The 27,692-nt window shown below is 33.6% G+C and overlaps 3 protein-coding genes across 5 annotated transcripts; 2 read left to right on the top strand and 1 right to left on the bottom strand.

Moving 5' to 3' along the window:
* Positions 1–87: 87 nt before the first annotated feature.
* On the top strand, positions 88–7,791 carry LOC141846271 (geranylgeranyl transferase type-2 subunit alpha 1-like). Its single transcript, XM_074734284.1, has 8 exons — positions 88–220; positions 306–465; positions 567–733; positions 822–926; positions 2,854–3,645; positions 3,744–3,930; positions 4,907–5,093; positions 7,220–7,791. The coding sequence occupies exons 1-8, from the start codon at positions 105–107 to the stop codon at positions 7,606–7,608; spliced, it is 2,103 nt and encodes a 700-aa protein (XP_074590385.1). The 5' UTR covers positions 88–104; the 3' UTR covers positions 7,609–7,791.
* A 2,652-nt stretch (positions 7,792–10,443) lies between these two features.
* LOC141846234 (putative UDP-arabinose 4-epimerase 2) lies at positions 10,444–16,774 on the bottom strand. Of its 3 annotated transcripts, XM_074734240.1 has the most exons (11): positions 16,620–16,774; positions 15,918–16,057; positions 15,433–15,557; positions 15,009–15,122; positions 14,815–14,922; positions 12,599–12,690; positions 11,825–11,966; positions 11,600–11,694; positions 11,392–11,521; positions 11,102–11,246; positions 10,444–11,021 (listed from the first exon to the last, which is right to left on the bottom strand). In XM_074734240.1, the coding sequence occupies exons 2-11, from the start codon at positions 15,994–15,996 to the stop codon at positions 10,795–10,797; spliced, it is 1,257 nt and encodes a 418-aa protein (XP_074590341.1). In that variant the 5' UTR covers positions 15,997–16,057; positions 16,620–16,774; the 3' UTR covers positions 10,444–10,794. The 3 variants fall into 3 exon arrangements, with proteins under 3 accessions (XP_074590341.1, XP_074590339.1, XP_074590340.1); XM_074734238.1 differs by having other exon boundaries at positions 11,392–11,694; XM_074734239.1 differs by having other exon boundaries at positions 11,392–11,694; positions 16,669–16,774.
* Positions 16,775–23,746: 6,972 nt separating this feature from the next.
* Positions 23,747–26,947, top strand: LOC141846564 (glycine cleavage system H protein 2, mitochondrial-like). Its single transcript, XM_074734599.1, has 4 exons — positions 23,747–23,883; positions 25,115–25,203; positions 25,288–25,458; positions 26,622–26,947. The coding sequence occupies exons 1-4, from the start codon at positions 23,805–23,807 to the stop codon at positions 26,748–26,750; spliced, it is 468 nt and encodes a 155-aa protein (XP_074590700.1). The 5' UTR covers positions 23,747–23,804; the 3' UTR covers positions 26,751–26,947.
* Positions 26,948–27,692: the final 745 nt, after the last annotated feature.

Here is a 27,692-nt window from a genome sequence, read left to right as displayed (position 1 = left end):
ACCGCGTCTCGCCCGGTCTGACCCATTAGCCTGCCTTTTGCTCGTCTCTCCCCCTACGCCATGACTTTGACCACGATCCGACGGCCGGCACGAGTTGAGAAGCGATGCACGGGCGGCCGCGCAACGACCCCCGGCGGAAGGACGCCGCGGCGGCGGCGGAGAAGGCCGCTCGCCTCCGTGAACTCCAGGCGCAACTGCTGCACAATCACCGGAATCGCATGTGATCCCTCTTCCTCGGACCATTTCATTAGGTGCTCTCTCTTGCGTTTTTTCCGCGACACATCTGACCCTTGCGGCTGCTCCAGATACACCGACGAGGCAATTGATTCGTCCTCAAAGCTTTTAGAGATCAATCCCGAAGTCTACACCGCTTGGAACTATCGGAAGCTCGCTCTGCAGCACAACCTCGATGGCGTCAGCGATCCCGACGCGGTCAAATCGGCAATCGAGGGCGAGCTCAGAATCGTAGGGCTTCATAGTTGGCGAAATTGAAATGATTTTTGAAGGTTCAGTTGGTTGGTTGGTTCAATGTTGCATCTTTTGATTGGGAATGTTGGCTTTTGAAGGTGGAGATGGCACTGAAAACGAATCCAAAGTCATATGGAGCGTGGTACCACAGGAAATGGATTCTCAATCTCCAACTCTTGCCTGCTGATTTCGAGCATGAGTTCCGGCTTCTGGATCTGCTGCTGAAGGCGGATACAAGGAATTTTCATGGATGGAATTACCACAGGTTTAATTTTCTATGATTTTTTTTTTGCCTTTTCTAGTTAAATTTGCGGCCAATTCGACATTTTTCTCTCTCTCCTCGTGTCTATTAGATTTGTTGCCAAGTTGAAGAATACGCCAGAGGAGGAAGAGCTAGGGTTTACAAAGAAGATGATTGACTTTAATTTCAGCAACTATTCAGCTTGGCACAATCGTAGGTATGTAACTTAGTTCTGTTCTTTTGAGAATGTGGAACATATAAGTTCCTTGATTGTCGGCTTCTATTTTTCTCTTATCTATTCTTGAGTTTTACTTACCTATGTAGTATTTTATTCTATCTTTCTCACTTACATAATTCAATGGTGTATTTGTTAAGACCAACTTTATATGTGCATTATCAACAGACAGATAGATAGTCTTGTAAAACAGACAAGAAACCCTCTGCAGTGTGCTTCTCAGTTCTGTAGGATTGTAATTGTAACTTCTCGTTCACTCAAAATACAAATATTTTGGACCCAGAATGTGGTTTAAGGTGCAACTTAGCTGAAACCTGAGTTAATTATCCTAAACCATTTTGTTAGGTGTTACTGACTCCCAATGAATTTTCCAGTTAAAATCTATAAAGCATATTCCAGTGAGATTTTCCAAGTAGCCATATCGCTGATAATGAAATTAAGAATACAGTGAAAAAACAAAAATTATGACTTTATTATCTTGGTACTGAAATAGATGAAGAGTTCTAGTTTGTCAAAAACATGATCACAGCAATTTGAAGGTTTCAGGATGTCATATGGAAGGAGATATTAGTGAACTTTTACTTTTGCAGTCAATATAAATTAGCTCAAACTTGTCTTTAAGGGAAAAAACAATACTTGTAGGGCTCAAGGAATTTGCCAATATACAACAACAACCAAGTCTTTATCTTACGAAGTGGGTTCGTTTATATAGATTCTCCTACGTCATTGGACTCAATCCCTCATTTTATTCCCATCTATACTTAGATGAATTTTGTCCTATTGCTAAACAAGTCTTTTGATCTCTCACTTCCTTAATTAATATGATTATTTGTTATGGTTTTACATCACCTAACCGAGGCATTTATTGGTCGTTTAAGTACATATCCATATCATTTTAAACTCGTCTCTTGAAGTTTTCTTTCAATAGGTGTAACTTTGACTTTCTAATATTTTCATTTCTTATCTTGTTCCTCTTTGTATGCCCACACATCTACCTTAACATGCACATCTCTACAACTCTCATCTTTTACTTGTGTGCTCTATTCATAACTCAACATTCAACTCCATATAACATAGTTGCTCTAACAACCATTTTGTAAAATTTTTCTTTAAACTTTAGAGGTACCTTACAATCACAAAAAACACGATGCCCTCTTTTATTTACTATGTAAAACATCTATATCAACGTTGCAAAAACGATTCTACATACTCAAAGCTCTCAATTATTGAGAATTTGATATTTCTTATTTTAACAATTGCTTTGCTATGTGTACTACTACTAAATTTAAATTTTATATATTCTGTATTTACTCTACTTAAACATCTTTATCAACCCCGCAAAAACAATCCTATATACTTAAAATTCTTGATTTCTAGGAACTTGTCATCTTCTATTTTAATAATTGCTTTGCTTTGTCTAGTACTACTAAATTTAAATTTCATCTATTCTGTACTCACTCTATTGAGCCTAAAACCTTGTATATTTCCTGTCAAGATTTGACCTTAACATATACTCTTTCATATGTCTCATCGACCAAAATAATATAATCTACAAACAACATACACCAAGGAATTTGCTAATATGATTAGGGAAAAGTAGTAACTTGCTAGTCTGCAATACAATACTACATAAGATTTACAAAGAAGAGAAAGAAGCAACATGATACAAATAAATTAAATTATATTATGGCTAATTGTGTTTTGTTTTGTGTTAGCAACGTATGAGATTCAAAATCATGATTAGAGTCATATTATGATTGCCATAGACAATCTGTCTTATGTATTTCATAATAAATCTTTTCCCCATGGTTTTTTATGATTCTACTCTTGGATGCAGTTATTGCACAGCTTTATCCCATTATGTTTTTATTTATACTTATATTTCCTGTTTGACCAAACGTGTTCACAGTTCACTCTTGTCTCATGTGCTAAAGAAAAACGCTCAGGGATTTTCCAAGGAGGATATTTTGACAGAGGAGTATGACCTTGTACATAATGCCCTCTTCACTGACCAAACTGATCAAAGTGGGTGGTTCTATTATCTCTGGCTGCTGGACCAGACAGTTTGTATCAATGATCCACAGCTGGTCTCTTCGTGGCCTGTTGATGGATCAGATCTTGTTTTATCCACGAGCAGTAAGATCCATGATTTCCAAGAGTTTCTCAGCACAAAAAATGGTTATAGAATTCAGTTGCATCGAGGAACATTTCCTGTCATTCTCTATTTCGATAGAGCTGTGAAAAATATAAAACCATCTACTGTTCATGTCAGTTCTTCATTTGTAAAAAATGAAGATCTTACTTGGAGGCCACTATCTGCTGAACATTCAGAAGAAGCCTGTTGCTGGGTGGCCTTTCTTAAACTTCCTGATGAAATGTCTAGTAATTCAAGCTCTTATCCTGTATCTGTCAGCCTTTGCAGGTCTGATGAGATTATAGCATCAAATGATTCTCATTTCAAACATCCATCAGAGTTCACATTTACTGTGACATTAAGTTCAAAAGAAATTATAGAAGAATCTGTTGAAGAAAATTTTGTTTGGGACTATGTTGATCTATGTAAACCACAAGAGGGTCCTTGTCCAATGTTGTTCGATATGCTAAGAATCAATAAGAACCATGAAGTGAAGGACATAGTTTGGAATTTACAGATGTTATCAAATGAGATGGAGCTTTTCAGAGAGTTCAATGAAGAAGATAGGTCTTTTTTGTTACTTTAAGCTTTAAGAGTTTTGCTTCATATTGTTTATGCTTATGGGAATTGTTTGTTGCTGACTCGAGTTTGGTTTTGCTTTGCAGTAAATTTGTGAAGATAATATTAGCAAAGCTCCTGGTTGCGCATAACATATTGAATTCAGATGGTTCTTGTAAAAATTTAACTACTGACACTGAAGAGGTTTTATCATTCTATGATGACTTGATGAAGTTGGATCCATCACATAAAAAATACTACGAAGATGAAAAAAGTATTGTTCTAATGGATCAGGTAACATTAGATTCATAGTTCTTTTTTTTTTAATCTTTGAACTCTTCTTTACTGAAGATGCATATGAAGAAACTTTGATGCTTCTCCAAGTGTTCCCCCACATTGTACACACAATGACACTGCTATTAACTTTATTTCATTCTTGTTTCTTGTGTGTGCATCACACAGAGTGTATATATCTTTTCTGGTCCAACAGAAATAGTGTATGATTCTAACAACATCTGATTTGACCTGGTACAGTAGGACTTACACAGTGTTCTATATAAATTAATCCTTGATGCCCTATATAATTCAAGGACAATGTGTATGTCTTGGCAAGGTATGAAATTGGAACATATGTACGACAATTTTAAACTAAACAGTACTCATTAGTCCTTGTTGTTTGTATCTACCTACTATTGCAGAACCAACTGCAGGATCAGTGCCACTTATATAGCAAGCAGTCACAGTTGTTTTTTTTTTTGAAAAATTGACAAGTATATTGGCAATTAAGTTGTACAGTAAAAAATGATGGCAAATGTTTCCTTTTTAAAATTTTCTTTTCAGTTTCCAAATTCATTTTTCGAGAAAAGGAAAACTGGAGAAATGGAAAACTAGAAATATTTCCTATAAACAAAGCACACCAGTTGATTGCCTTCCCAACCATACAACTAGATGATTCAACTTGTTACACCCTTTCTTAATTTTCCAGTAGATTTGCAACCATATGATTGCAAATATTTGCATAACTTGTAAATGTGTAAACCAACTTATAATTGTGCAACCTAAATTATTTGTCCAACAGTGAATTATGGATGTGGGCACATGATACTGCACTAGATCACCAAAAAGTATTCAAAATTGAAAGCCAACATTTTGTTTTTATTTTTTTTTATGATTTTATTGTTTTGATGATAATATATTTGGTGAAGGTTTGGGATAGAACAAGTATATCCAAATATATGCTATATTTTTCTCATTTGACTGTGTTTTGCAGCTTACTTCTGATGATAAATCTTTATCGAAACACTGTTGGCATTTTGATAAACCAACTTCCTCAAGTTCCCATCATCAATATTGCCTTCAGCTTAACAAACTCTCATTAACACGGATTGGCTCAGTTAAGAATTTACTGTGGGTACAGATGCTAGATCTCAGAAATAATGAACTTCGGTCAGTTTCAGGTTAGTTTTTTTGTGGCTTTCCATGTAGTTGCAATGTACGTCTAGGTATGTGCTTCAGATTTATTTTTTCACATTATCTGTAATATTATTATGTAATGCCCTGTATCTAGTTTTTTCAGCTCACATCAGTTTATAGTGCATCTTAGCAAGCTATTTTTTTTTATCACTATATCTCTATTTGCACATTATAAATAAATAGATTTTATTACTTGAACTGAAGTAATGTGTCTTCCTATGTTATATATAACTAATTAAAAATAATCAACTTGATTATGTGTTTAAGCATGCTAATATTCTTTTCTTGCTAACAAACATTTCAATCAAAGAATTAACTTCTCATGGGGTATATTTGTTTTCCTTCAAAAACGAAATAATGCATTGTAGTTCACCAGCTTATATTGAAGGCAAAGGTAAGAGCTACAAGGAAGGAGAAGTTACAATTAACTACCTAGCCAAAAAGAAAAAAAAAAGCAATTGGCACACAGAAATAGTAGCTATAGAAAAGCAAAAATTAATAGTGACTGCTGAGGGAGATGATAGCTAGCAGGTTGTGAAGACAAGAGATACGACCCTCTGAGTGACTCAGTCACACTCTCCAACAAAGCAAAAGGTCAGTCCACCTCCAAAGGTATCCATCAGGTGATGAAGTTTGCTCATTGACAGTAACCACACATTGCGGAAACCAGGTTGTTAGAAGGAGCATGAATGATGGTGTTCACATTCTTCTTGTTATGGCATATGGAGTAAAGATTTCAATCTCTCTATTAGGGTCAAAGATGTCGAACCTTCTTGCATCATCGGAGCAGTATACCTTAGGCCAACATTGAAGGATGGTTTGCAGAAGAGATTGATGGCAGAGGATTGGAGCAAGTGAGATTATACACATTTATAGAAGAAATTGGATACTTTTATGAGCCAGTCATGTGTGTGATTATCAAGCCGGTTAATGAGACAATTGAAACATTTTAGAAATTTTTAATTCAAAAGACATAATAAGATTGCGATAGATTAAAAAAGAAATCAAAATTGGGTTAAATTGATCTACTAAACCCATATGATCTTGACTGAACTATTTTTAAGTTGCTGAGAGATTTGTAACATTTTAAATCATATATATATTAATTTGCAAAAAGTGAAAACATTGCAATAGATTTGAAAATACAGTTGAATTTCCCGATTAAATAACTAATCAACTTTATGAGATATGTTATAAGATTACACACACACTCACACAGCTTATCAGCTGAATATTCACCTTCACTAATGTGACTTGTTAATGCAATATGTCTGCATGGAGATTTATGTAAGCAAATGCTATATATCTGCATAGAGATTTCATTTAGCAACCAGAGATGAATATGACCAGCACTGTTGATGATGGTTACCTTTTTCTTATACCACAGTTGTCTCATATATCTGATTGTTCGTTATAACAGCATCATATAGTTGATCGTCGTCATTTCTGTTATGGAACTGTACCTTACTGGTTAGTCATGAATTAAACCTATAAAAAGAAGATAATCACCTCCCACACTTGTAGCATGAAGCAGAAAAAACTCTACTTTCTAAATTTGAGTGCTGTTTTATTGTTAGATGCTAGCATTTTAGATTTTCATGGTTGCTGCAGCAGCTGTTGACTAATATTGGTCAATTTTTGTTATATTTTTGAAAAATGAACATCATGTCTTTTTGGCTTTTATTTGTAAGGGTCTCACTGTTATTTCTTTAGATTCATTTTTGAATTCTTTTTCACTCAGTATCAGTTATATGATGACTGATTGTCTTCTGATTCATTTAATTATGATTTTTTCCACTTCTAAAATACTTGGACCATGTCTTTTGAAGCATTGGGTTTGGTTAAATCCAGTAGCACCATTTATTGGTTGCATTCATCTTTTTCACCTTGTTCTTAGTCTGGCCATGAAGTCATTTTTGGGCACCTACCTACCTATCTACTTTGTTCTCGTTCACTTTTGATACACATCCATCATTCTCTATTTTTCTACTTCCTTGTAGCCTTTGGCTGCTGCTAGCTCGTTAGGAGACATAATAAGAATGCTCCATGCTTCTAGTTTTCTGGAAAATATTAGAATCCACTTCAAAAAAAGTTCCTTGTTCTTTGACAGGTATAGAAGCATTACAGCTTCTTGTTTACTTAAACCTAAGCAACAACAAGCTAACCAGCTTTACGGCACTGGAGCCCCTGAAACTGATCAGTTCCTTGAGAGTCCTGGATGTCTCCTTCAACATGATCGGTTCACATGCAATTGACACGACAAGGTACCTCTGCTTATCTCCACTGTCCCATACCTTGGATCCAAGGCAACTTGTTGAAGAATACGAGAAGAAAAATACAAATGTGCAAAGCAACTGGGAGGCCATTTTATTTCTGAGAGCCATGCATTTGACACAGTTTGATATAAAGGGTAATGCAGTTGTCAACCAGAATTTTAGAGACCTGGCTATTGAGTTGCTCCCTACTCTTAAATGGCTCGATGGGGAACGGGTAAGGTGACTTTTAAATCTGCCTTGAAATTTTCTTTTCTGGAACTTCATTTCATGTTGTGCCTTATATTCTTAGAGGCGTAAAACTTCATTGCAGTAGAACTTTGATATCGCTGAATGTTAAGTAGCAGAAATAAAACAATGTTGGCTATGGTCAGTTAGATGTACCGTTTCGATGAATTATTGTGATATTTGTGGATACATTTCCTTTTTATTCCTTGTGCCCTAGAATTTATTCTTAACAACAATTAGGGCATCAGAGTTTCTGACATCTGAAACTGTCATAGTTTTAGTACACTTGTAGAGGTAAATTGTAGCCACTGTTTAGAAAACTACCCAACAGTGGACAAGCTTGAGAACATCTTTTCGATCGGGTGTTTTGGGCCGTGTTGTGCACGGTGCCTGCGTCCTCGAGGACGTCCAGCTTGCCAAGCCCGAGCCATTGCAAACTAGGAAAACTATTAACTATAGCGTGTGGCCCATCCGAGTAACTACCTAGTTAGAAGCTGCCCTATCTAGATGATTGTTAAACAGGTGGAGCAAGGGATTAGTTTCAAGTTTTCCTGAAGGCAATCAATGTTAAGAACAAGACAATGTCATCGATACTTGTAGCGCAAGGTCATTCTAGGCGCTCGGATATCTCTAAGGTCGTAGAGGTGGCATGACACGAAAAGGGTTATTGTTAACTTTGTTTTGATATCATGATCCACAAAGAATCTTTGCTCATTCGAATACCTATTTGTGACTAGATTCATACCATGAACTGCCCTGACTTATTAGGGTATGTTATCGTTGTTGGTATACTCATTCCTGTTATACAAATCCATGAACGTTTGGAGCTGTATTCCAAGGAATGCAACATGTTCCCGCGAGCATTGTTGTCGTATTGTTTTTGTATCGTAATTCGTAGTTCAGATGTGAATCGTCACAAACATGCTCTAAATGTTAGAAGCTATTAAGAATAGCTCTTGTATTTTGTTTGAGTCCATCGACAACAATAACTATTGCCCATCATTTTAGATGACATTGTTTGTTCATTCGATGAAAACCTTTGATATCATGGAATGAGGTGGGTCATTTGTTCTGTTCTCGGGATGTTTTGAATTACTTGCTAGATCTAAACTATATGAAAGTGGTTAGCTCGACAAATTTGAGCAGCTACTAGCAAAGTTTAAAATCTCATTGTCTGAGTTTTGATCTTTAATTGGAACGATGATATTTTACTATTGTGTTGTTGTTCCAACTTACAGTATTGATGGTGAATCTAGAGGTTGGAAATAAAAATAAATAAATAAATAAATAAAAGAATACAATTATATCTCACCTCTCATTTGAAATAGTATGATTTTGACATTATATATTGGGATATATTAATTAGTTTCGAATGCTAACATGATACAGTAGATTGACATAATGTTGAGTAGTATTAAGTTTTGAGAATTTATTAGAATGGTATATTTTTGATCGAATTCACTATATGAAATGGTAAATTATTTTTAAAATTAACTTAGCATTCTAAAAATTACAAATAATATTTCTAGATTGTAAATTGATTCTAAAACCGACAATACAATGTCATTATTTAGATATAATAATATTTTTATTTGGATTCATTCAATGCCTAGACCATGTTTTCCAAAGTGATGTCTACTTGTACTTTTCTTTTAATATAGATATTTAAATTGATTAATTTTGAAGGTGATCGATTTAGTTTTATAAAAATTTCTCATCTATTATGAGGAGAAATCAGGAAGCACGAATAATGCGTCATTTTATAATCACCTTTTTAAGATTATTTTTTTATTAGAAGAAATTAATATGTAGCACATCTTAAATAGGAATTAATCCATTGATGTTTAATTAATTGTGAAAATATTTTATCATGCATCGTGGTCTCGGGGGCTCGGGGCATGCCTATTTGTGATTTTGGACCATAATAAAATAGCTTGGAGAATAAAAAAAAAATATTTTTTAAAAAAAAATTACAAGGAACTTAATTTCAGTAAAATAAAAAAAATGGATTTCATCATATTTGAAATACTTAAATCTTTTTGTTTTTTACAGCCTTAATTTGCAATTCTAGAACAAGTTAAACTTTAAAAAAATGATATATATATTTTTAAGATCACGTCCTCATTTTGTATGATAATATTTTTATTTTATTTTGTTTTATTTTTGATAATTTAAGTATTTATTTTTTTGAAACAATTATTTCTAAAAGTGATCAGCGGCTTGTAAATTTTTTTTTATTATTAAAATAAATTGAAAAATCTAATAATTCATACTCCACAACGAATGTTTTTGAATTGTCTTTCCATTAAAAAAATTAATTCGTAATGTATCATAATTAAAAATTAATTTATAGATATTTAATTAATTATGAAGTTTCTTACTATTATACAATAGTCGGCTATTTAAGTTTATTTATGACTAAACCTTTACGAGTAAGTTTGTACTCTCATTTATCTCCGTATTATAATAAAACACTTAAACTCCAAGTGTTGTAATTTTAAGATAAAATAAAAATTTATAAATTTTCTCTTTATTACGTCAGTCATAGGTATCATCAATGCATCTAAACTTCCTGTTCATTTATATTAAAACATTTTAAATACATCAAACACATAATCCTTCATATTATACATTTTAAATAAAAGATAATTTGATGTATAAAATTCTCAATATGAGATCTCAAAAAAAATCTATTATATACAATCTTACTCTATTGTAAGAGATTATTTTGGTTTTCACATGACCTCCGGATCATACGGTAATTATAATTGCACCAAAACTTCTCTTACCATGAACATTTTACATGCTAATAAAAATAATCTACAAGTGAAAGAACCCTCTCTCATTCAGAATTGATTGCATTTAGGGTGTTCAAATCTTGAAGAGCTTCTAAGGTGAACAATCAAGCAACAAAGAGCAAAAAGAATAATCATCATACTGAAGCACAAATTATGAATGATACATGAGAACTCAACTCAATCAATGGGGACAAGAAGTACTTTTCAATTGAATGGATGTGAAGAAACAACAAATTATCGCAGTTTCAATTCTACCTGCAGATGTCTTGTATGCCCCTCTTCTATCAAACTAACCGAAGACGAAGACGGCGGCTAACACTCGCACAAATGTCGTCGGCAATGCAGTTTGTGTCGATGACTAAAGAGATTTGATCTAGTCACATGAATCATTGTGACCCATAACCACTCTGGTGCAGTTTCTGCCACCTCCAAGCAACTGAAAGACTCTCTTCAAGATTGGTGTAACGAGCTGTCCAGTTGAGCTCACGGTTGATTTTAGAAGGGTCACTATAGACTTCGGCATAGTCTCCTGGCCTGCGTTCGAGGTAATCGACTTTGATGCTCACCCCGGTGGCCTTTTTGCAGGCCTCGACAAATTCTTTGACCGACCTACCTGCAAGTATTTGAATTGAAAGCACTTAGCTAAGCCTTGTGCAGGAGTTCACAAAGAGAGCAACAGTGCGAGAACGCTACCTTTTCCGGTACCGACATTGTATATGCCAACTTTATTAGGCATTGCCTTGTCAAGAGCTTTTACATGAGCATCTACAAGATCAGTAACATCAATATAGTCTCTGATACAAGTTCCATCACTGGTCTTGTAGTCTGTTCCTTTAACCTATAAAAGAAACTAACAAGTTAGTTATATCACTACAAAGCAAGTATCTCAGAACTTTTAAACACTGGATCGAAAAGCCAGTTTTCGTTCGTGTGCAATGCTGTTCATTGTGTATATATAACAATACTTAAGGTAAATAAGATACCTTCAATCCGGGTATGATGCCTAGTGCTGCATCAAAGCAAGCACCAGAAATGCGCCCGTGCTCCCTTAGTTCGGGTCTTGGGGCTTCACCTAATCTTCCTTCTGGGTCAGAGCCAATGACATTGAAGTATCTGTCAGTGTGAAGAAACGAGTCAATCTCAAGCCCAAGGGTGTTTTCGCCGTGCAAGTTGCTATTATCATTAACATACCTCAATATCATGACTGCAATGTCTGATTTCTTCGAAAAATCTAAGATAATGTCCTCTGCCATTTTCTTAGCCTTCCCATATGGGTTGATAGGATTCTGCACGTATCGCTTGAATTGTCATTTCCCAAATCAACAACACATTGTAGTTCATCATGCGAAAAAGATCATGTCCATTAGCCGGCAAAGCTGGATGTCATTTTATATCATATGCTAATTCTTGCCTGACCTGAGGAGTTAGTTCGGTAATAGGCATTTTCTCTGGTTCTCCATAAGTAGCACAAGTACTTGAGTATATAAGAGTTTTAACACCATGTGCTGCCATAGCTTCAAGAATCACCAAAGTATTTGCAGTGATATTATGATAGTACCTATTTTGGAAAAGTTAAAATCATATTGTTGCAAGAGTGAGTAAAGCTCGAAGCAATTCTGAGCAATATGTAAGATTAAACACTTCTGGAATTTGAACAAGTACTGAATCAGAAATTTTTGATATCATAAAATGCAACTTCATAAATCAATCTTGCATCCTCAATAATTTGCATATGAATCTTACATAGGGCATCTAGTGATAACTAATGAGCTATAATGCTAATTAAGATCATGTTTTTTTCTCAGACAACACAAACGTGTGCTCATTATTTCTTTTAGTTAAGGATCATTGTGAAAAATTGAACTTTGTAAGAAAAAAAAAATGGTAGTATTTCTAATATTGAAACTATAGAAGATACTTTTCACAACATTGAGACTTTTGGAAGGTAGATTGCACAGGCATTGCAGACATTCAAAGAGCAAAAAATATATGTATTTACTTACGAGCGTCCCGCATTACCCTGGTTTAACTAGAAACTATACATGAATGTTAAACCAGAAAACCAGATGCAAGTGTTTGGAAATACTATGTGGCATATTTCCTGGTTCCAGAAACAAAGTTTTGTTGTTATTACTATAGCATAAAATTTTGTTATTGTTTTGGCAATTATGAGACGGATAAATAGCATACCTAAGTGGTTCAAGTGTGCTCTCGCCAACATAAGCTACAGCTGCAAAATGCATCACTGCATCAAAAGCATTTTCGGCAAAGATCCGATTAACCTAAAATTTGTTGATAAGGAATAAACTAGACCACTGTTAGACCGAGACTAATGATATAAATATTTGATTAGCAATTGGATCCATTGCACAAAATAAATATGCTTAGCATTATAGGCTCTATTCTTTCCATGAAATTATAAAATTGAAGAACAATGCTATTGCTATTGCTATTGCTATTGCCTTATTGGCAATTGTGATTCTCTTTTGTTTTAGCTTCACTGCATCAGTGGGTATCCAAAGTGCGGGCTATCTTGATCTGATGGCATGTAACATCCTGAAGATGTTGATCAGGATGCAATGCAAATTAGTGTTCAGTTGTTTGCAGCTCAAGATCAATGCAAGGACAGGCTAAACCGATAAAAATGGGATGCACGGCTTTCCAGGGCAACCAAAATCAAGACAATCCCAGAGTGCGTGTTGAAGCAGATGCTCATGATCTACCAATGGATAGCCATGGCAATACGAGGTCACTGGCAGAGGAGGTGCTCATGGACAATGAACCACATAGGCATCCAACTTATGAGGTGGACTTGCAAGATGAATATATCGACCTCAAGAACTTGTTGATGAACAATACTCTTGGAGGACATGAATTTCACTACCAAGTAGAAAAATTCCTGTTTATAAAAATTTCTCAAATTGCATACCAAATAAAAACAATTTCTAGGATGACAGAACTGGAAAAGACTTTGGACTATTTGAAGGTACCCAAGAGGAACCAAGTGAAATTGGAAATCTCAAATTAAAGTGAGGAGCATCTCAAGAAAATGATAACTCACTTTCTCAATGTTTGAATAATTCAAAACACATATTCAGGATCACATTGGTTGCCAATCATAACATGGATCAGACCAAAAGTTGCTGCAATGATAGCAGAACAAATGAAAAGCCTGAATATTTAAAATTAATGAGTCATCTGGAGAAACTTCATTTGTGATTTGAAAATTTGAAATTTTTTCGAGATAGCACGAGAATTTTTTTCATGAAATTGAAATTTCAAGTCATCTCGAGAGAAAAAAAAAATTATCTGAGATAGACAGAAAGAAAACACATCAATCTGTGGTACCTATCAACAAGAGAACTCTGGATCATGATAGTCTAGCCCTCTGTGAATACTTCATGAGATGCACATCAAATCACTAGAAAAAAAAACCCATCTGCTAAGCCAAATAGCCAATAGATTCAAAGTGTTAACAAAGTTGGAAGATGGGTCACAACTGAGAAGTGTCCCTATATAAGATCAAAACCATATGCATGATCAGATGAAGGCACAGACGACACCTACCAAGATAAAGAGAATGTTTGTCCACCAAATGGGGTGAATAACATTAACAGTATGCATATGTTGTCAAAGGCTTTTAACATTACCAAAGGAGAAGAAAGAATCTCAATGCAACAACCTCTTGGAAACTTGATGTACAATATCAGGCTAAATATTTTAATTCACTGATAGTGGGAGTTGTGACAATATCATAACTCATAACCAAGGAAATTGTAAAGTATTTGGACTATCTATTTAGATGCATCCAGAACCTATAATATTAGTTGGATCAAATACATAGTGTATAGGCACATGCTTAAGGTTTGAACTTGATATGCCTGCTTTCTCTCTAGATGTTAAATGAGGAGAAAAATGAGCATAATTGGATGCCCATGCAGTCCTAGCAGAGGTAAAGCAAAAGATGGATGGAATTGATCTCAAATACTAATAAGCTGCCAAAAAGTGACATCATGCCAAACTCTAGCGAAGGTGACAAACTTGAGTGGGTTCTTCAAAAGTGGAGGAGAATAATGAGGCGGGAACTTAATTAACCATTGGTTCATCAACAATAATTATGCTTAACATTATAGGCTTTATTTCTTTCCATTTCAATCATGCTAATTCCATAGCATTTGAAATTCTATCATTTCTTATTGCTAAAATTTTTCTCGTCTATGAGATTGTAATAGGGGATTAAGATGCTTTTCCTAGGTATTATCTTCCTCTATTTGAAATTATAGAATTCAAAAATAAAACAATAATTCTCATTCTTGGTGATTGTGATTCTCTATCGTCAACTCCATTGTGTCAAAAACTCAACAAAAGTAAATATTAAACAAAATAAATTCACAGAATCAGGATACGACTCTTGCATCTCCTAAATCTGCATAAATAAATTGAAGCCTTCCAGGCTCTGGAAATAGTTGCTGGAGAACCTTAATAGCACCAAGATTTCCTCTGGAAAGGTTATCCTATAGAAATCAGCCAGAAAGATTAATTATAGTTGACTTGACTTTATTAATGGATATAGAGCATAATAGCATCAAAGCCATATTACCACTATTGTAACACGGTATGAGTCCTTCAAGAGTCTAAGTGCAGCATGGGAACCAATATAGCCAGCACCACCAGTTACTAAGACATGAGTCACTCCAGGTTCATGATGTGAAAACTGCAATGTTTGATATATTTCCAAGTCACAGTGGAAGCCACAAAATACAAAAGAAGAAAGTAATTAGCAAACTAATACAGTCAAGAACTACGAATCTAAAGGGGGGCATATAAGGCCAACTGTAGTGAGATATTTGCATTGTCTTCAAGTATAATGATAAGAGGTTGCTCAAATCTAAGGATGCACCCATATTTAGAATTCCTTATGCACAGGCCCGATTGAACAAGATTCAATTACTTCACAAAACATAAAACATAATCGACAGAGTTCTCTTTTTCAAACTTCTAATTGGAATGTGGTCAAAGCCTACCACACTAGTGCTAGCAAAACCGGGTGATTGCTTCAGAATCAATATGCAGAAGGCTGTCAGTATAACTGCCATAAGCAGCTTCCCAAGAATATGAGGCTTGCGTCTAGTATCTGGGTAATCCATTCCTGCAAAATGACAATAAATAGAAAGATAAGGCCTGACACACACATATACTATCCACTTTCACAAGTTAAGAAAAAGATAGGTGCAGAATTACAGATCACGATTGACTTGGTGAAGAAAATTCAAAAACATTATGACAATTGACAAAGTCATAAACTCCAATAATTTTTACTCCCTAACACAATCAAAAACGAAAAAGGGAAGGCTTCACCGACACATGAGTTAGTTGGTACAAAGTCACAACAACATGACCCACTACTGAGTTCAATTATTTGAAAGAAAAAAAAAGCATGAAGAAAAGGTGGCATGATGATGAAACCAACGAAGAAAACAACAGATCTCCAATTAGCAATAATAAGGACCTGAAAGAGGCCAAGGTCTGACAGCTCTAGGCTGATTTCTGCTCCTGTTGCTAGGTAACATGGGAGACGTTTCCTTCATAGTAAACTTGGAAAAATTTCTCAACGAACACAACCTCCAATTGCCGATCAGATCAAGGCAGCTGTAGCAAAGTCAAACATATAGTTTAATAAACAGGCCCAAAAAGTATCTTGGTAAGAAGATCAACGGAAAAAAAAATTGAGTTGAGAAAAAAACAAAGAGCGAGTCGCCAAGCAAGCAATACAATTCCTAAAATTCGCAAATAGGGCAAGAACTAGGGAACCCAAACCCTAACAATTCAGTGATGGAATCAAATCGAGCTTCAATAATAACACACAGCGCCTTTGAAAGAACAATGAGAAAGTAACTTTACCAAAAGAAAACGAACAAAAATTAAAATAAAATTTTCGGCGTGTCACGAGATAACAGGATCTCAGATCCACAAGACGAGCGTAAAATTGAACGAAGCCATCAGCCATGAAAAGGCAGACGAAACCAAAACCAAATCAAATTGCCAACTTTAAACACGTCAAAAACTCGTACATAAAAAAATTAATACCCAAGAAAAACCACATCAAAAATTGATCATCAATGCGACGAACAAAGACACATGAAGCACCAGGGAGAACAACGCGGTATTAAAGCCCCAGACGGCAAACAGGGCGGCAGGAAGCGACAGTCACCTGGACGAAGAACGCCGTCAAAGAGCAAGAAATGCGATCAAAATCGAACCTTGGTGAGTACAGCGGTACCAGGCAGCGGAAGAGCAGGGGAGAGGAGGAAGAGGCGAGAAGGAGAAGAAGGAGAAAGCAGAGGAAGCTTTTTGCCGATGGTTTTCCTTTTTCTATGGAGGAACAAATATAGAAAAATAAGGAAAATGTGCTCAAATAATGAGAAATAATTGGTTCCTTATTCTAAAAAAGTCCCTATTCTTTTAAAATCTTCAGTCAAAGACACTTTCATTAAAATAATATAAATGACTTGCATAGTAAATAAAGAATAGGTTAAAAAAAAGGACGCATAACAGAATGAATGTGTTTATTTTTTTAATGACAATTGTAAATAAAAGGAACAAAGAGGTTTTTAAAAAAAATATATATAAAAGTAAAAGATAAGTGTGTAAATGAGCTGAGTCAAATCTAATTTTAATTTTAATTGTATGATGTTCAAATTGTTTTATAAACTAAGTCAAACCTTAAAATGAATTAAATTATTAAAATAATTATTTAAATTTAATTTAATTTATTTTTATAAATTTGAATTTGAATTTATTTAAACTTGAGTTTAATTTATTTAGATGTTATCTAATTTTTAATTCAATTTTTTTTAATTTTTTAAATTTTTAAATTTTAAATTTATTTGATTACTTATTAAATTTGATAATATAAATTTATTTATTTATTTTAAATTTTTTAAAATTTATATGTTAATAAGAATTTTATTAATGAATATTATTAATATTATTCATAAATATTAATAAATTAAATACATATATAATCAAATTTATTCTTTTAATTTAATTAATTATTTAAATTTATTTACCTAATTTTTAAAAATAAAAAAAATTTAATTACTTATGGGGTGTATGGGATAACAATAGGATATACCTCGTAAGTATCTAATTTTTTTTCTTTTTAATTTTTTTACTTAATACTATTATCCAACTCCTAAATTTTAAAGAAAAAATCTTAAATGCTTAACGGTAAAAATAATAATAATAATAAAAAATATTACTGTTTCTATTTTGGACGTCCATAAGTGATCTAGATACTCAGACTCTTTTATTGTGCATCGCACGCACAGACAAACAGACAGGCATATATATATATATATATAGATCACTTTTTCTTCTAGAACCAAAAATTGACACATCATCAAAATCGAACTTTAAACAACTCAGGAAATTGAAACAAAAATTGATGAGTGAAAAAAAAACCAATTAGTGTGAATTGATCAGTCAGCCGTAAATATAGAAATAAATATTTTAAATAAAAAAAGGAAAATAAAAAATATTAATTAGTAAATTACAAAAAGTAAATATTTGATTTATTATAGATATTATATAGGTGTCAATTTGAATATTTTTAATTTCTTTCTTTTTATCATAAATAGATGATCTAACCTGAGCAATTTTTGAATAAATACATATATATTTACAAAGAAACAATATGAGTTTTCACAAATTAGAACAAATCAAAATAATTTCTAAAATTGAAAAAATAGTCAATGAGAGTAAGTTGTAGTTGTAGCTATTATATGATTATTTAAGGAGAGTTTTGTGAGGACTAAGATGATTGTCGATATTTTATTCACTCACCATCTACCTCAATAAGGGTATGTTGTGCGCCCTTAAGATATAACTGTGTTGGTCATTATGTGGTAGAATTGTCTCAGTAAGTAAGAATCGAATTTCAATAAAATCGTGTGACATACTCTCCCACATGGAGGATTATTTTTAATTTATCTTTATAGTTTTTCAATCTTGTGAATTTAAGATCTTTTTAAAAAAAAAAATCTATAGATGATTATAGAAGTTAATTGTGTAAAATGTTCAAGATTCTTGCAAATACGTATGATCGTTTACCACATGAGGGTATTAGGTTGTGCTTAATAAATACGATATATAAATAGCCAATAATTGTGGGAGTAGGAACATGTGCTCGATAAAAAATAATTTAAAAATAGGCAATAATTGTGGGAGTAGGTGAGCTTGGTTCATCAATTAATGGTCCCATAAATTTAAAATTATGAGTTAGGTACGAGGAGGATAATAAAAGTGGACACGGTTTAGTGTATCAATTTTTTTTTAACAAATACATTTTAATTTAAATAAATTTAAATTGAATTAGTACTATTTTAAATTGGCTTGGGATTAATCAAATTAAAATTTTTAGTTTGATTTGAAATAATTGATTTCATTTCGTGTTGTTAATTGAAAAATAAATATATAAATTAACTAAAAATTAAATAATTTATATGCTTTATATTAATTTAAAATATAAAAATAAACAATAATACAAAATTATTATGATCAATTTTCATATATATATATATATATATAAATTAAAATGAAATTAGCCCTGCGGAGGCGGTGCTACCTAATGGGTCCTGCGGAGGCGGCCGGTGTGGTTGTCGGTGGCGGAGGAGAAGAACTACGACTGACTGCGAACAACACGAGCATGGCGGGGCACGGGTACTGTGGCACCTACACGCAAGTGGTGTGGCGAAGGACGATGAGCGTCAGGTGGGCGCAGGCGGTATGCGGCGACAACAGGGGAAGAGCTAGCGACGGCGACGCTCACGCTGCGTGTTTACGACTCCTATGGGAATGTGGTGGGAGAGAAGCCCTACTAATTATGAACCTTCTCGCGACGTCGCCATCTCTGTCCTTCTCACACCATTGTAGTTTGTTACTTTTTCTTGATCCCGATCGCACGGCGTAGATGTAGGACGAGATGGAGAGCTAGCTTCGCCAACGGGGTTGTGCGGATGCTGAAGCAGGAGAGCAGCTAGCATCATCGCCAAGGACGACCTGGATCTGCGATTGGAGGCGGCCACTGGAGAGACCGTCGACGAGGTCTTTCATGCTCTGTTATGTTTGTCAAAGATTTACCAAGTTGTTTGTGTATATGCCTAGCTAGCTATTAAACATCCGGTAGAATTGAAGTTAAGATTGATAGTTTAAAGAAGTTTTGATGAATCGATCGTGTAGAACTATTGGGTGGTGGATTTCATTTTGAAGTTTGAATAAGGTATGCATTTTCCCCAATTAATTTAAGTGATAATTTAAAATTTGCTTCACATTTATGATTGTAAAAATATGTTGACAAGTATATATGTTCTAATTTTTGTTCATTTTAATATATTTGCCTTGAAGGACAAATATCATCCAAGTATATAGGCAATTAAAAGTCTTTGGTGAATAGATACCCGAGAAATAATTTGTGAATAATTTCAACACAATGTCTTTCCAACATTATTTGAAGTTTGAATTATGAGGATTGCTGTTCATCCAAGTGCCTTAAGGGTAAAATTTAGGTTACTTTTTTACTATATTATTTCAAGCACATTTTAAATGTTTTAAAATATTATTATGTTGTTATGTTGTTTTTTATAGTTAATTTGGATATATGACTTTATTGTTATTTGTTCATGTCTAATGCAGATATATCATAATCAATTAGTATCATCATCGCTTGGCAAAGAGTTATTTTTGTTACCTAGACACAATGCACCATTAATACATTTGGTGGATTCACAAAATACCACAGTTCGAAACTTAACTAGGGCAAGAGCAAGCTTTACAGTGAATTTTCGATTGTGAAAGTTCCAAAACTAGGAGTAAGACTTCTCGCCTTGCCTTCAGGATTAATCGGATCTAAATACCTGAATTAATAAAAAAATTTATTTTTATCTGTTAGATGGAGGAAGCCATCTATCTATTCATCACGGGAATTAATGAAACCAATGCAAATCTCAATTTTTGATAATTGATACGAGTTGATCGTGCACGCGGCCAAAACATCGGTTGCGGGAGCTTACATTAAGTTCTTGAGTCCTAGATCTTCTACGTTCTAATATCCATTATGTTAGTATTCTTTCTTTATATAAGAACAAAGGATATAGACTATACATAAAGAAGGAGACTAAAATTTTGATTGGGCTAATCAAGAGGAAGGAAAAAGTATTGACAAGTGTATTTTTGCTTATAGATGGTGATTGAAAATTTTGATAATTTAATGATTTATACTACTAAGTATTTTCATCATTGAAAGGATTTGAAAACTTTAAGAATTCATATGTGTTGTTCAAAATTTAACATTATTAAAAATTTTACACATTTAATAGAAATGTTCTTCAAATGCTCTAGATTAATGTTGGTTGCAACAATAGTCGACTTAAATAATAATTTATTTGTGGCTATGCATTATGTTGTTTTTGGTCAAACATAAATGAATTATCAAACATTAAAAAGGAGAGATTATTATCGCAATTATGCCTTAAGTGGTTGTATCAATCGTATTATTTTGATGTATTTGACAAAAGGGTAACTTAGGTCTACCTATATTTCTTATGTGTGTGTTGAGTTGTGTAGGGATTTGGCAAGATGCACATGAGGCTCGTGGAACTTGTTCCATGACTTGACATGATTAAGTTGTTTGATTTAATGGCTCGAGGTTTGTTAAAAATTAATAGAAGGATAAAATGAGACATCTAAAGGATCTAGAGGGAGATATGCCACGAAGTTGAGCTACAAGTAATGACTCTTAAATGATTTGTGAGAGCTGAGTGATTTGTATTTAGGCATATTTTAACATAGGCATAAGATTTAACTAAGAAACATTATGTTTCATGGTTGTAGTCTAGGCATCAGATGATCAAAAAGTTAATTTTAGTATACTAATGGAGCTTAGTCGACTAGGAAGTTGACTAAGACTTAATTTTCAATGAAGAGAAAGCTTTTGATTGATTTTTTATTGAGCTCGATCATACTATTGATTAATTTACAATTGATTAACTGAATTATTGCTCAAATTCAAAATATTATATCATTAAATAGGATCTTATTAAGTGGAGTCAACTGATTTAATATATAGTCAAGTAGAGAAAGTAGTCAACTATATCAAGTCTAACTCCACTTTATCATTCTAAAGTTTTTATTATTTAAAGCTCAAGTTTTCAACATTTAAGTTCTTCTTAGCGTGAAGGATTTGAGAATGAGAAAATATAGGAAATTTGCAAGTCGTGACTCACTTTAAAAGTCTATAGGTCGTGAAGTAAGAATTAAGAATTTCGAACTATGTAAATTAATTATGTTAGTGATCATTGTCTTTCGTATTTGTTTTAATTTCAATTACACTTAGCATCTTTTTTATAAAGATATTTTCAAGTCATGTTCCTCATTTGATCCAACTGTATTTAGGCAACTTTGATTTACTTAACATATCTATCTAATTTAAACTTTCCTAATCATATTGCTCATAATAAGATTACACTAACATATTATCTAAATATCAAAATATAAATCTCGGATGTGATTATACCAACACTTTGAACTCTTAGATTTTTCCAAGTTTGTCTTTATTATTATTATTATTATTATTATTATTATTTTTAATTTTATAAAATCATTAAACATTTTTTGTAAAAAAAATATTTTCCTTAAGTCCGTGTATGTTGACTTTTTAAAAATTGAGACCTTTAAGACCATCAAACACTTTTAAGCAAAGGTGTTTGACTATGATCAGTTGGTTGATTAATCAATTGGCGAGATTGGATTCAAATAAAGTTTATTTTATTTTAATATTATTTAGTAACTATGAGATATTACAATTTGTAGTAGTCAATTTTAATAAATTAATTTAAGTCAAATTATTTTAATCAAAATCATTTAAATACTATTATAGCAATTACAATTTATATACGCTATAATAATATTTAAATAATTTTAATAATCAAGTTTGAACAATTCTAATTAAATTGATCAAGTTGAAGAAATTATTTAATAATCGTTTAAACACTCTAATTAAGATAGAGTGTCCTTTTAATAATTAAAAAAAGCGGTGTTTGTTTTTTATTTTTATTTTTTATTTTTTGACAATTTTAGTAAAAAAGAGAGGCTTTTTAATGTTTATCCAAATTTCAAAATATAATATGTAATTTTGCAAATTTTAAGAGTTAAATGGGGTTGGTCGACAAATTGCCCAACATGAATGCGTCTAAATCTAACGTGCGCCCCACCGGCCATGAGAGTGACTGACATCTGTTTGGCACCACCTTCGTGGGTCCCATCCACCAAACCCGCTGGCCCTACAGTGTAGTAGTTGGATCAGATGTAAGTATTTCAAATTTTTTTAAAATTAATTGATTCAAAAAATTAAATATCTAATATTAATTAAAAAAAAATCATATTCATATTAATTTAATAAACGCACGTGATGTCTGCGTGACTAGCTCATCAATCTTTCTTGTATGCGTTTTTTTTTCCTTCAAAATTCTTGACAAAAAATTTAGACACGATAGATTTAATACTTAATTTTAAAACTTTTATTAAATATAATTTAATCTACTTTTCCCTTCAAATACGTGGTTGAAATTAAAAGAATATCTTTTTTATATATCGGGAAAAAACTTTTATTAAAATTGTATCACTTTAAACTAACTATTTAATATCTCAAAAGATAAAATTCATCCTCCTAGCGGTTTTATAAAATTGATCTCACGATCATCTATAAAGAGGTAAATAAAGAAGTTGCAGTTGATCACGACGGAGGAGGATATTGTCTCAGTTTTATTGAGATTCGACCTAACTATTTAACATTTCAACAAAAGATGAAATCCACCATCCCAATGGTCCCACATGGTCGGTCCCACGATCATATGTGAGGAGGTAAATCGAGAAGCTGTAGTTGAATATGACAGAGGAGGATATTGCCTCGATTTTATCAAGATTTGAGAATCTACTTCAGCAACTCCTCCGTCGTAACCAACTCAATTATACCCCAGATGTTAATTAATTATTTAACATTTTAGTACTTTAATAAATTTACTCTGTCATAACTAATTCAATTATGAACTAACTATTTAACATGATCCTAGATAAGGTTGAATAATTTTGATAAGATTGAAGTGCTATTGTGACAATTTTTTAAAGAGGGTCATTTTTATGATATAGATAATAGGGAGGGCCAAATGAGAAAACTATTTTAAAAAAATTAAGGGCGTCGAAGCATAATTTGAAAGTTTCCTTAATTCCATTTTGACCCTTGTTTTGGCCTTCGTGCGGGTACAAAGCAGCAATGCAATCTGATTGATTAAGAAAGACGGAAGGAAGAGGGTGGCGGAATCCGTACTACGACAAGACGATCATGGCGTCCAGGTTGCTGTGGGCTACGAGGGCCGCTTCCTACCTCAAGATCTCCACCTGCTCTAGAGCCTTCTCCACAGGTGCATCTCTGATCTGCTGAAACATCGGTGTTTTCCACTTGGTTTCTAGTTCTAGAGATCTTGGTCGATGGTGAAATGAACAAGATGGGTTGGGGGGATCGAGATCTGTTTTTTTTCCCATAGAAAAAAAGGAACGTTGGGACATCTTTGGTAGATTTGCTTCTTGCTTTTTTGCTCCTAGAGGATGTGGTTGTGAAATTTGGTTTTGGTCTTGGCAGATTTTGTTGCTATTTGATTTGATAGTGATGGATGATTCGGCTCTTTCTTCGTTGGTTAGTTTATTTTCGATGTGGATGTGAGCAAAATAGAGCATGGAGATGCATCATTAATGGCGAGATTCAACTGTTTCTGGTAGGGAAAAAAAAGAACTTGTTGTATTTGATGATGGATGATCTATTCTGGAAGCCTTAGATCCTGAACTATAAGATGCTATGGAAGTTTCATTTTTAAAATTTATGCAGGGAAATGGAGACTAGGAGTCTTTGTAAATGCTAAATGTGTAAAGATCTGATATAAAGATCTAAATAACATAAATAATTCAGAGGCATGATGGGTTTGACCTTTCTAATGAAGTTTAAGGATGGGTATAAGAGAGCCGATACACTCCTCCCAACTTTTCCTTATGTAACAGACATAATGTTCATCCAAATTCTCCAGTGAGTGGTCCATTTGGTGCAGTTCTAATAGATGTAAAAATGGGAAACTAGTGGACTCAGGTGGCATAAACATGTTAAATGGATCCATAGATGCCGAATTGAGCTGACTATGATGGTTGGTGTAAAGGGAATAATAAGGGGAGGCCAAAATGGATTTTTGAATGGAGGGAAGAAAGTCAGTTCAAATACCTTTTGACAAAAGTAACATCTGGTGCTCAGTGACAGAGAAAGATCCGTGTAGCCATGTTGTGAACCGTGAATAGTTGGGGTATCACAACTTTCCATAACTGCATTGGTAGCTCACTTTTGCATGCATTTCATGTCCTTAATTGTCTACCACAATTTCTAAAGTTCACATGCCCTATCTTTTAGGCTGATATTTAAGATTGTGTCTGCACTGCTGCTCTAAATGATGAGAAAATTCATTTTGCAAACTTGCTATTTTTTGGTGTCTTGGAGCTATTGTTTTGGAAGTTAATATCAACTTTTATATGCTTACACTGGTTTGAAGATTTTGGCATGTATATTAAATGGTCATTTTAAAAATGTACAAGACTCAAACTATTTTCTTACAGTTATTAAAGATTTGAAATATGCTGACACACATGAGTGGGTTAAAGTTGACGGCTCTTCTGCAACAATAGGAATAACTGACCATGCTCAGGTGATTTCATTGCTGGATTAGTTCCACCAAGCATCAGCGCCATCTTATTATTAATTACAAGATCTTTGTGGTGTTTCCTTACAGGATCATTTAGGTGATGTTGTGTATGTTGAATTGCCAGAAGTTGGTTCCTCTGTGACGCAGGGGAAAACTTTTGGTGCAGTTGAGAGCGTCAAGGCAACTAGTGATGTAATTTCTCCTGTTTCTGGAGAAGTTGTTGAAGCCAATACTGAGTTAAATGGTTCTCCTGGATTGGTGAGTTTCTGGAAAATTAGTTGTTAATTAATCTGTAAAATAAATACTCTATTTTTTTCACAATCATATGTTGTTCTTCTTGATCGTCTAAGGAAGCAGTAGTCAAGCTAGCATTATTTGTATTCCAACTATATTTCTCATTTAGTCTACGTAATTGGCAAAGTTGCGTACATCTGGAGAAACACAATCAGAGAATGTGAAGTGAAGATGAGCATATGTATTGTCAAAAAAACTATATGTGTGTTAGTTAGGTTGGTCAGAAATCTATACTTCTTGTTTCCAAGTTAACATCATTGTCCATAGCTGTGGCAATTGGTCGATCCAGATTTCAGAAAGGATTGAGGCAGATGATTGGAAGACTATAAATTAGTAATTAGCCATCATGACTATGGTGCTGAGATATGCTTGGAAAAAGAGATAAATTTCTACCTTGAAATGGCTCACAACACACATGCAGTTGAAACTCTTTGGTGTTTATTATCACTTCTTCAGTTGTTTAATGTGATCAGGTTTATGAACATTCTCACTTTTGGTTATTGTTTACCTATGTTTAGGCCAAGCCTAGATTACATTTGCCTATTTCATGCTCTCTTCATGAGCGGTGGAATGAGTAAGTTTAGAATTGCATATCGAATAGGAGCATTCCCAGGGTTATGCAATGAGATGGTGACACAGAATAAAAAAATTCAAGTAGTTTTCATGTAATTTGGTGTATCAGGTATGAGACACATCCAGTGCTTCATAAGAGGTTTTCTAACACAAATCTTTTCTACCATCTTATTATTACAAATGACTGATGCATGAATGGGATGTAAGAACATGATTATATAGAGGAACCCATGTTACATCGATTTCATTGATGAATTGCTATCTACATGAGCAATATAGTCTTGGTCAAGTTACAGGTGGTACTTGCATAAGTTCATTCTTCCAATCCACATTGGTAACTGTTATACGATTAGTATCACAACAGAATATTCCGTGTGTCGGAATATAATTATAGGCTTTTAAGAATCGAAGCATTATATGTTGCTATGTTAATTGTTTACTTAGCATATCATTACCTGAAGTATCTTCTTCGCTCCTTTTTTTTCTTCACACAATTCATGCATTCACTAGTTCATTAGATAATACTGAGACGCCATCATTTGTCTTTGTAAAAGGTTAATGCAAGTCCATACAAGGATGGCTGGATCATAAAGGTCAAATTGAGCAACGATGGAGAAGTGAATTCATTGATGGATTCCGAACGTTACTCAAAGTTCTGCGAGGAAGAGGATGCAAAGCATTGAGGATATTCATTTTCAGAATCACTTCCTCGCCTCTGGTTAGATGTCTCTTGAGGTTTCATTGGCTGAATTTGATTTTCAAATGACTCATCTACCTGCATTTTTTTTGGCATTTAAACCTTTTTAACATGATAAGTAATGGGTTGTTATTTTCGTGTCATGTCTGCAAAACTTGTTCAATGGGACTTTATATTCGAGCACCTAAAGACTAAGAAAATCCTGCCTCTGAATTGGCCAAGTGACTTTCTCAACTTGCTTGAACCATTCAACTGCTAGACGGCTTAGCTTGATCAATTTATCAAGCTTGCCAAGGTTGATTGGCTTGCCTAATTTCTTGAACAGATTAGCTTCATTATTATGTAAGTTTGTTGCGTCGTAACCAACTCAGTTATGCCTCGGGGGCACAGATTAGCCTCACTAGCTCATGCAAGTTGTGCGACTCGATTGACTTGCCCAACAACATTGGATCGATCAACTTGTTCAAATGTATAGGCGGTCGACCCACTTTGTGAGCTAATAGCTAATCTAGTCCCATTGATATGCCAGGATTAACCTAATTGGGTGATTTAACCACTAGAATCAATCGATTGCTTGGATCAACTAACCCACCTCTAACCTCACTGATCGGAAACCTTTTTTTTTTCTTATTGCGCTATTTAGAACATCCACATTAGTGTTAATACGTGGGTTATAACATCCAAATGATGTTACAATCAATGTGGATGTATTATAACATCCACACACACAAGAATATATTTATTTATTTAATATAAAATAAAAATAAAGACCAATGAATAAATAATGAAATTCATAATAATAAATAATAATATTAAAAGGAATGTGAGATAATTTTAATAAAAGAGATATGTTAATATAATAATATATAGTATGTGGATTATATATTTTTTGAAAAAATAATATATATTAACGTTCAAATTAATATCG

This window comes from Curcuma longa, chromosome 15 (genome assembly GCF_044706935.1).
Source record: "Curcuma longa cultivar G26 ecotype Majalengka, Jawa Barat chromosome 15, ITB_CL_G26_1.1, whole genome shotgun sequence".
Lineage (NCBI taxonomy): Eukaryota > Viridiplantae > Streptophyta > Magnoliopsida > Zingiberales > Zingiberaceae > Curcuma > Curcuma longa.
Note: the sequence above shows the minus strand (reverse complement) of the source record. Positions and strands in the feature narration are given on the sequence as shown.

Excerpts from the sequence above, each read along its gene's own strand:
- LOC141846271 (XM_074734284.1), top strand. The coding sequence starts at position 105 with ATGCACGGGCGGCCGCGCAACGACCCCCGGCGGAAGGACGCCGCGGCG. Across the intron at positions 734-821 it reads CATGGATGGAATTACCACAG|ATTTGTTGCCAAGTTGAAGA; the intron begins GTTTAATTTTCT and ends CGTGTCTATTAG. Across the intron at positions 3,646-3,743 it reads GAGTTCAATGAAGAAGATAG|TAAATTTGTGAAGATAATAT; the intron begins GTCTTTTTTGTT and ends TTTGCTTTGCAG.
- LOC141846234 (XM_074734238.1), bottom strand. The coding sequence starts at position 15,996 with ATGAAGGAAACGTCTCCCATGTTACCTAGCAACAGGAGCAGAAATCAG. Across the intron at positions 14,923-15,008 it reads CATACCGTGTTACAATAGTG|GATAACCTTTCCAGAGGAAA; the intron begins GTAATATGGCTT and ends TGATTTCTATAG. Across the intron at positions 11,022-11,101 it reads CAATGTCGGTACCGGAAAAG|GTAGGTCGGTCAAAGAATTT; the intron begins GTAGCGTTCTCG and ends AAATACTTGCAG.
- LOC141846564 (XM_074734599.1), top strand. The coding sequence starts at position 23,805 with ATGGCGTCCAGGTTGCTGTGGGCTACGAGGGCCGCTTCCTACCTCAAG. Across the intron at positions 23,884-25,114 it reads CTCTAGAGCCTTCTCCACAG|TTATTAAAGATTTGAAATAT; the intron begins GTGCATCTCTGA and ends ATTTTCTTACAG. Across the intron at positions 25,204-25,287 it reads GAATAACTGACCATGCTCAG|GATCATTTAGGTGATGTTGT; the intron begins GTGATTTCATTG and ends GTTTCCTTACAG.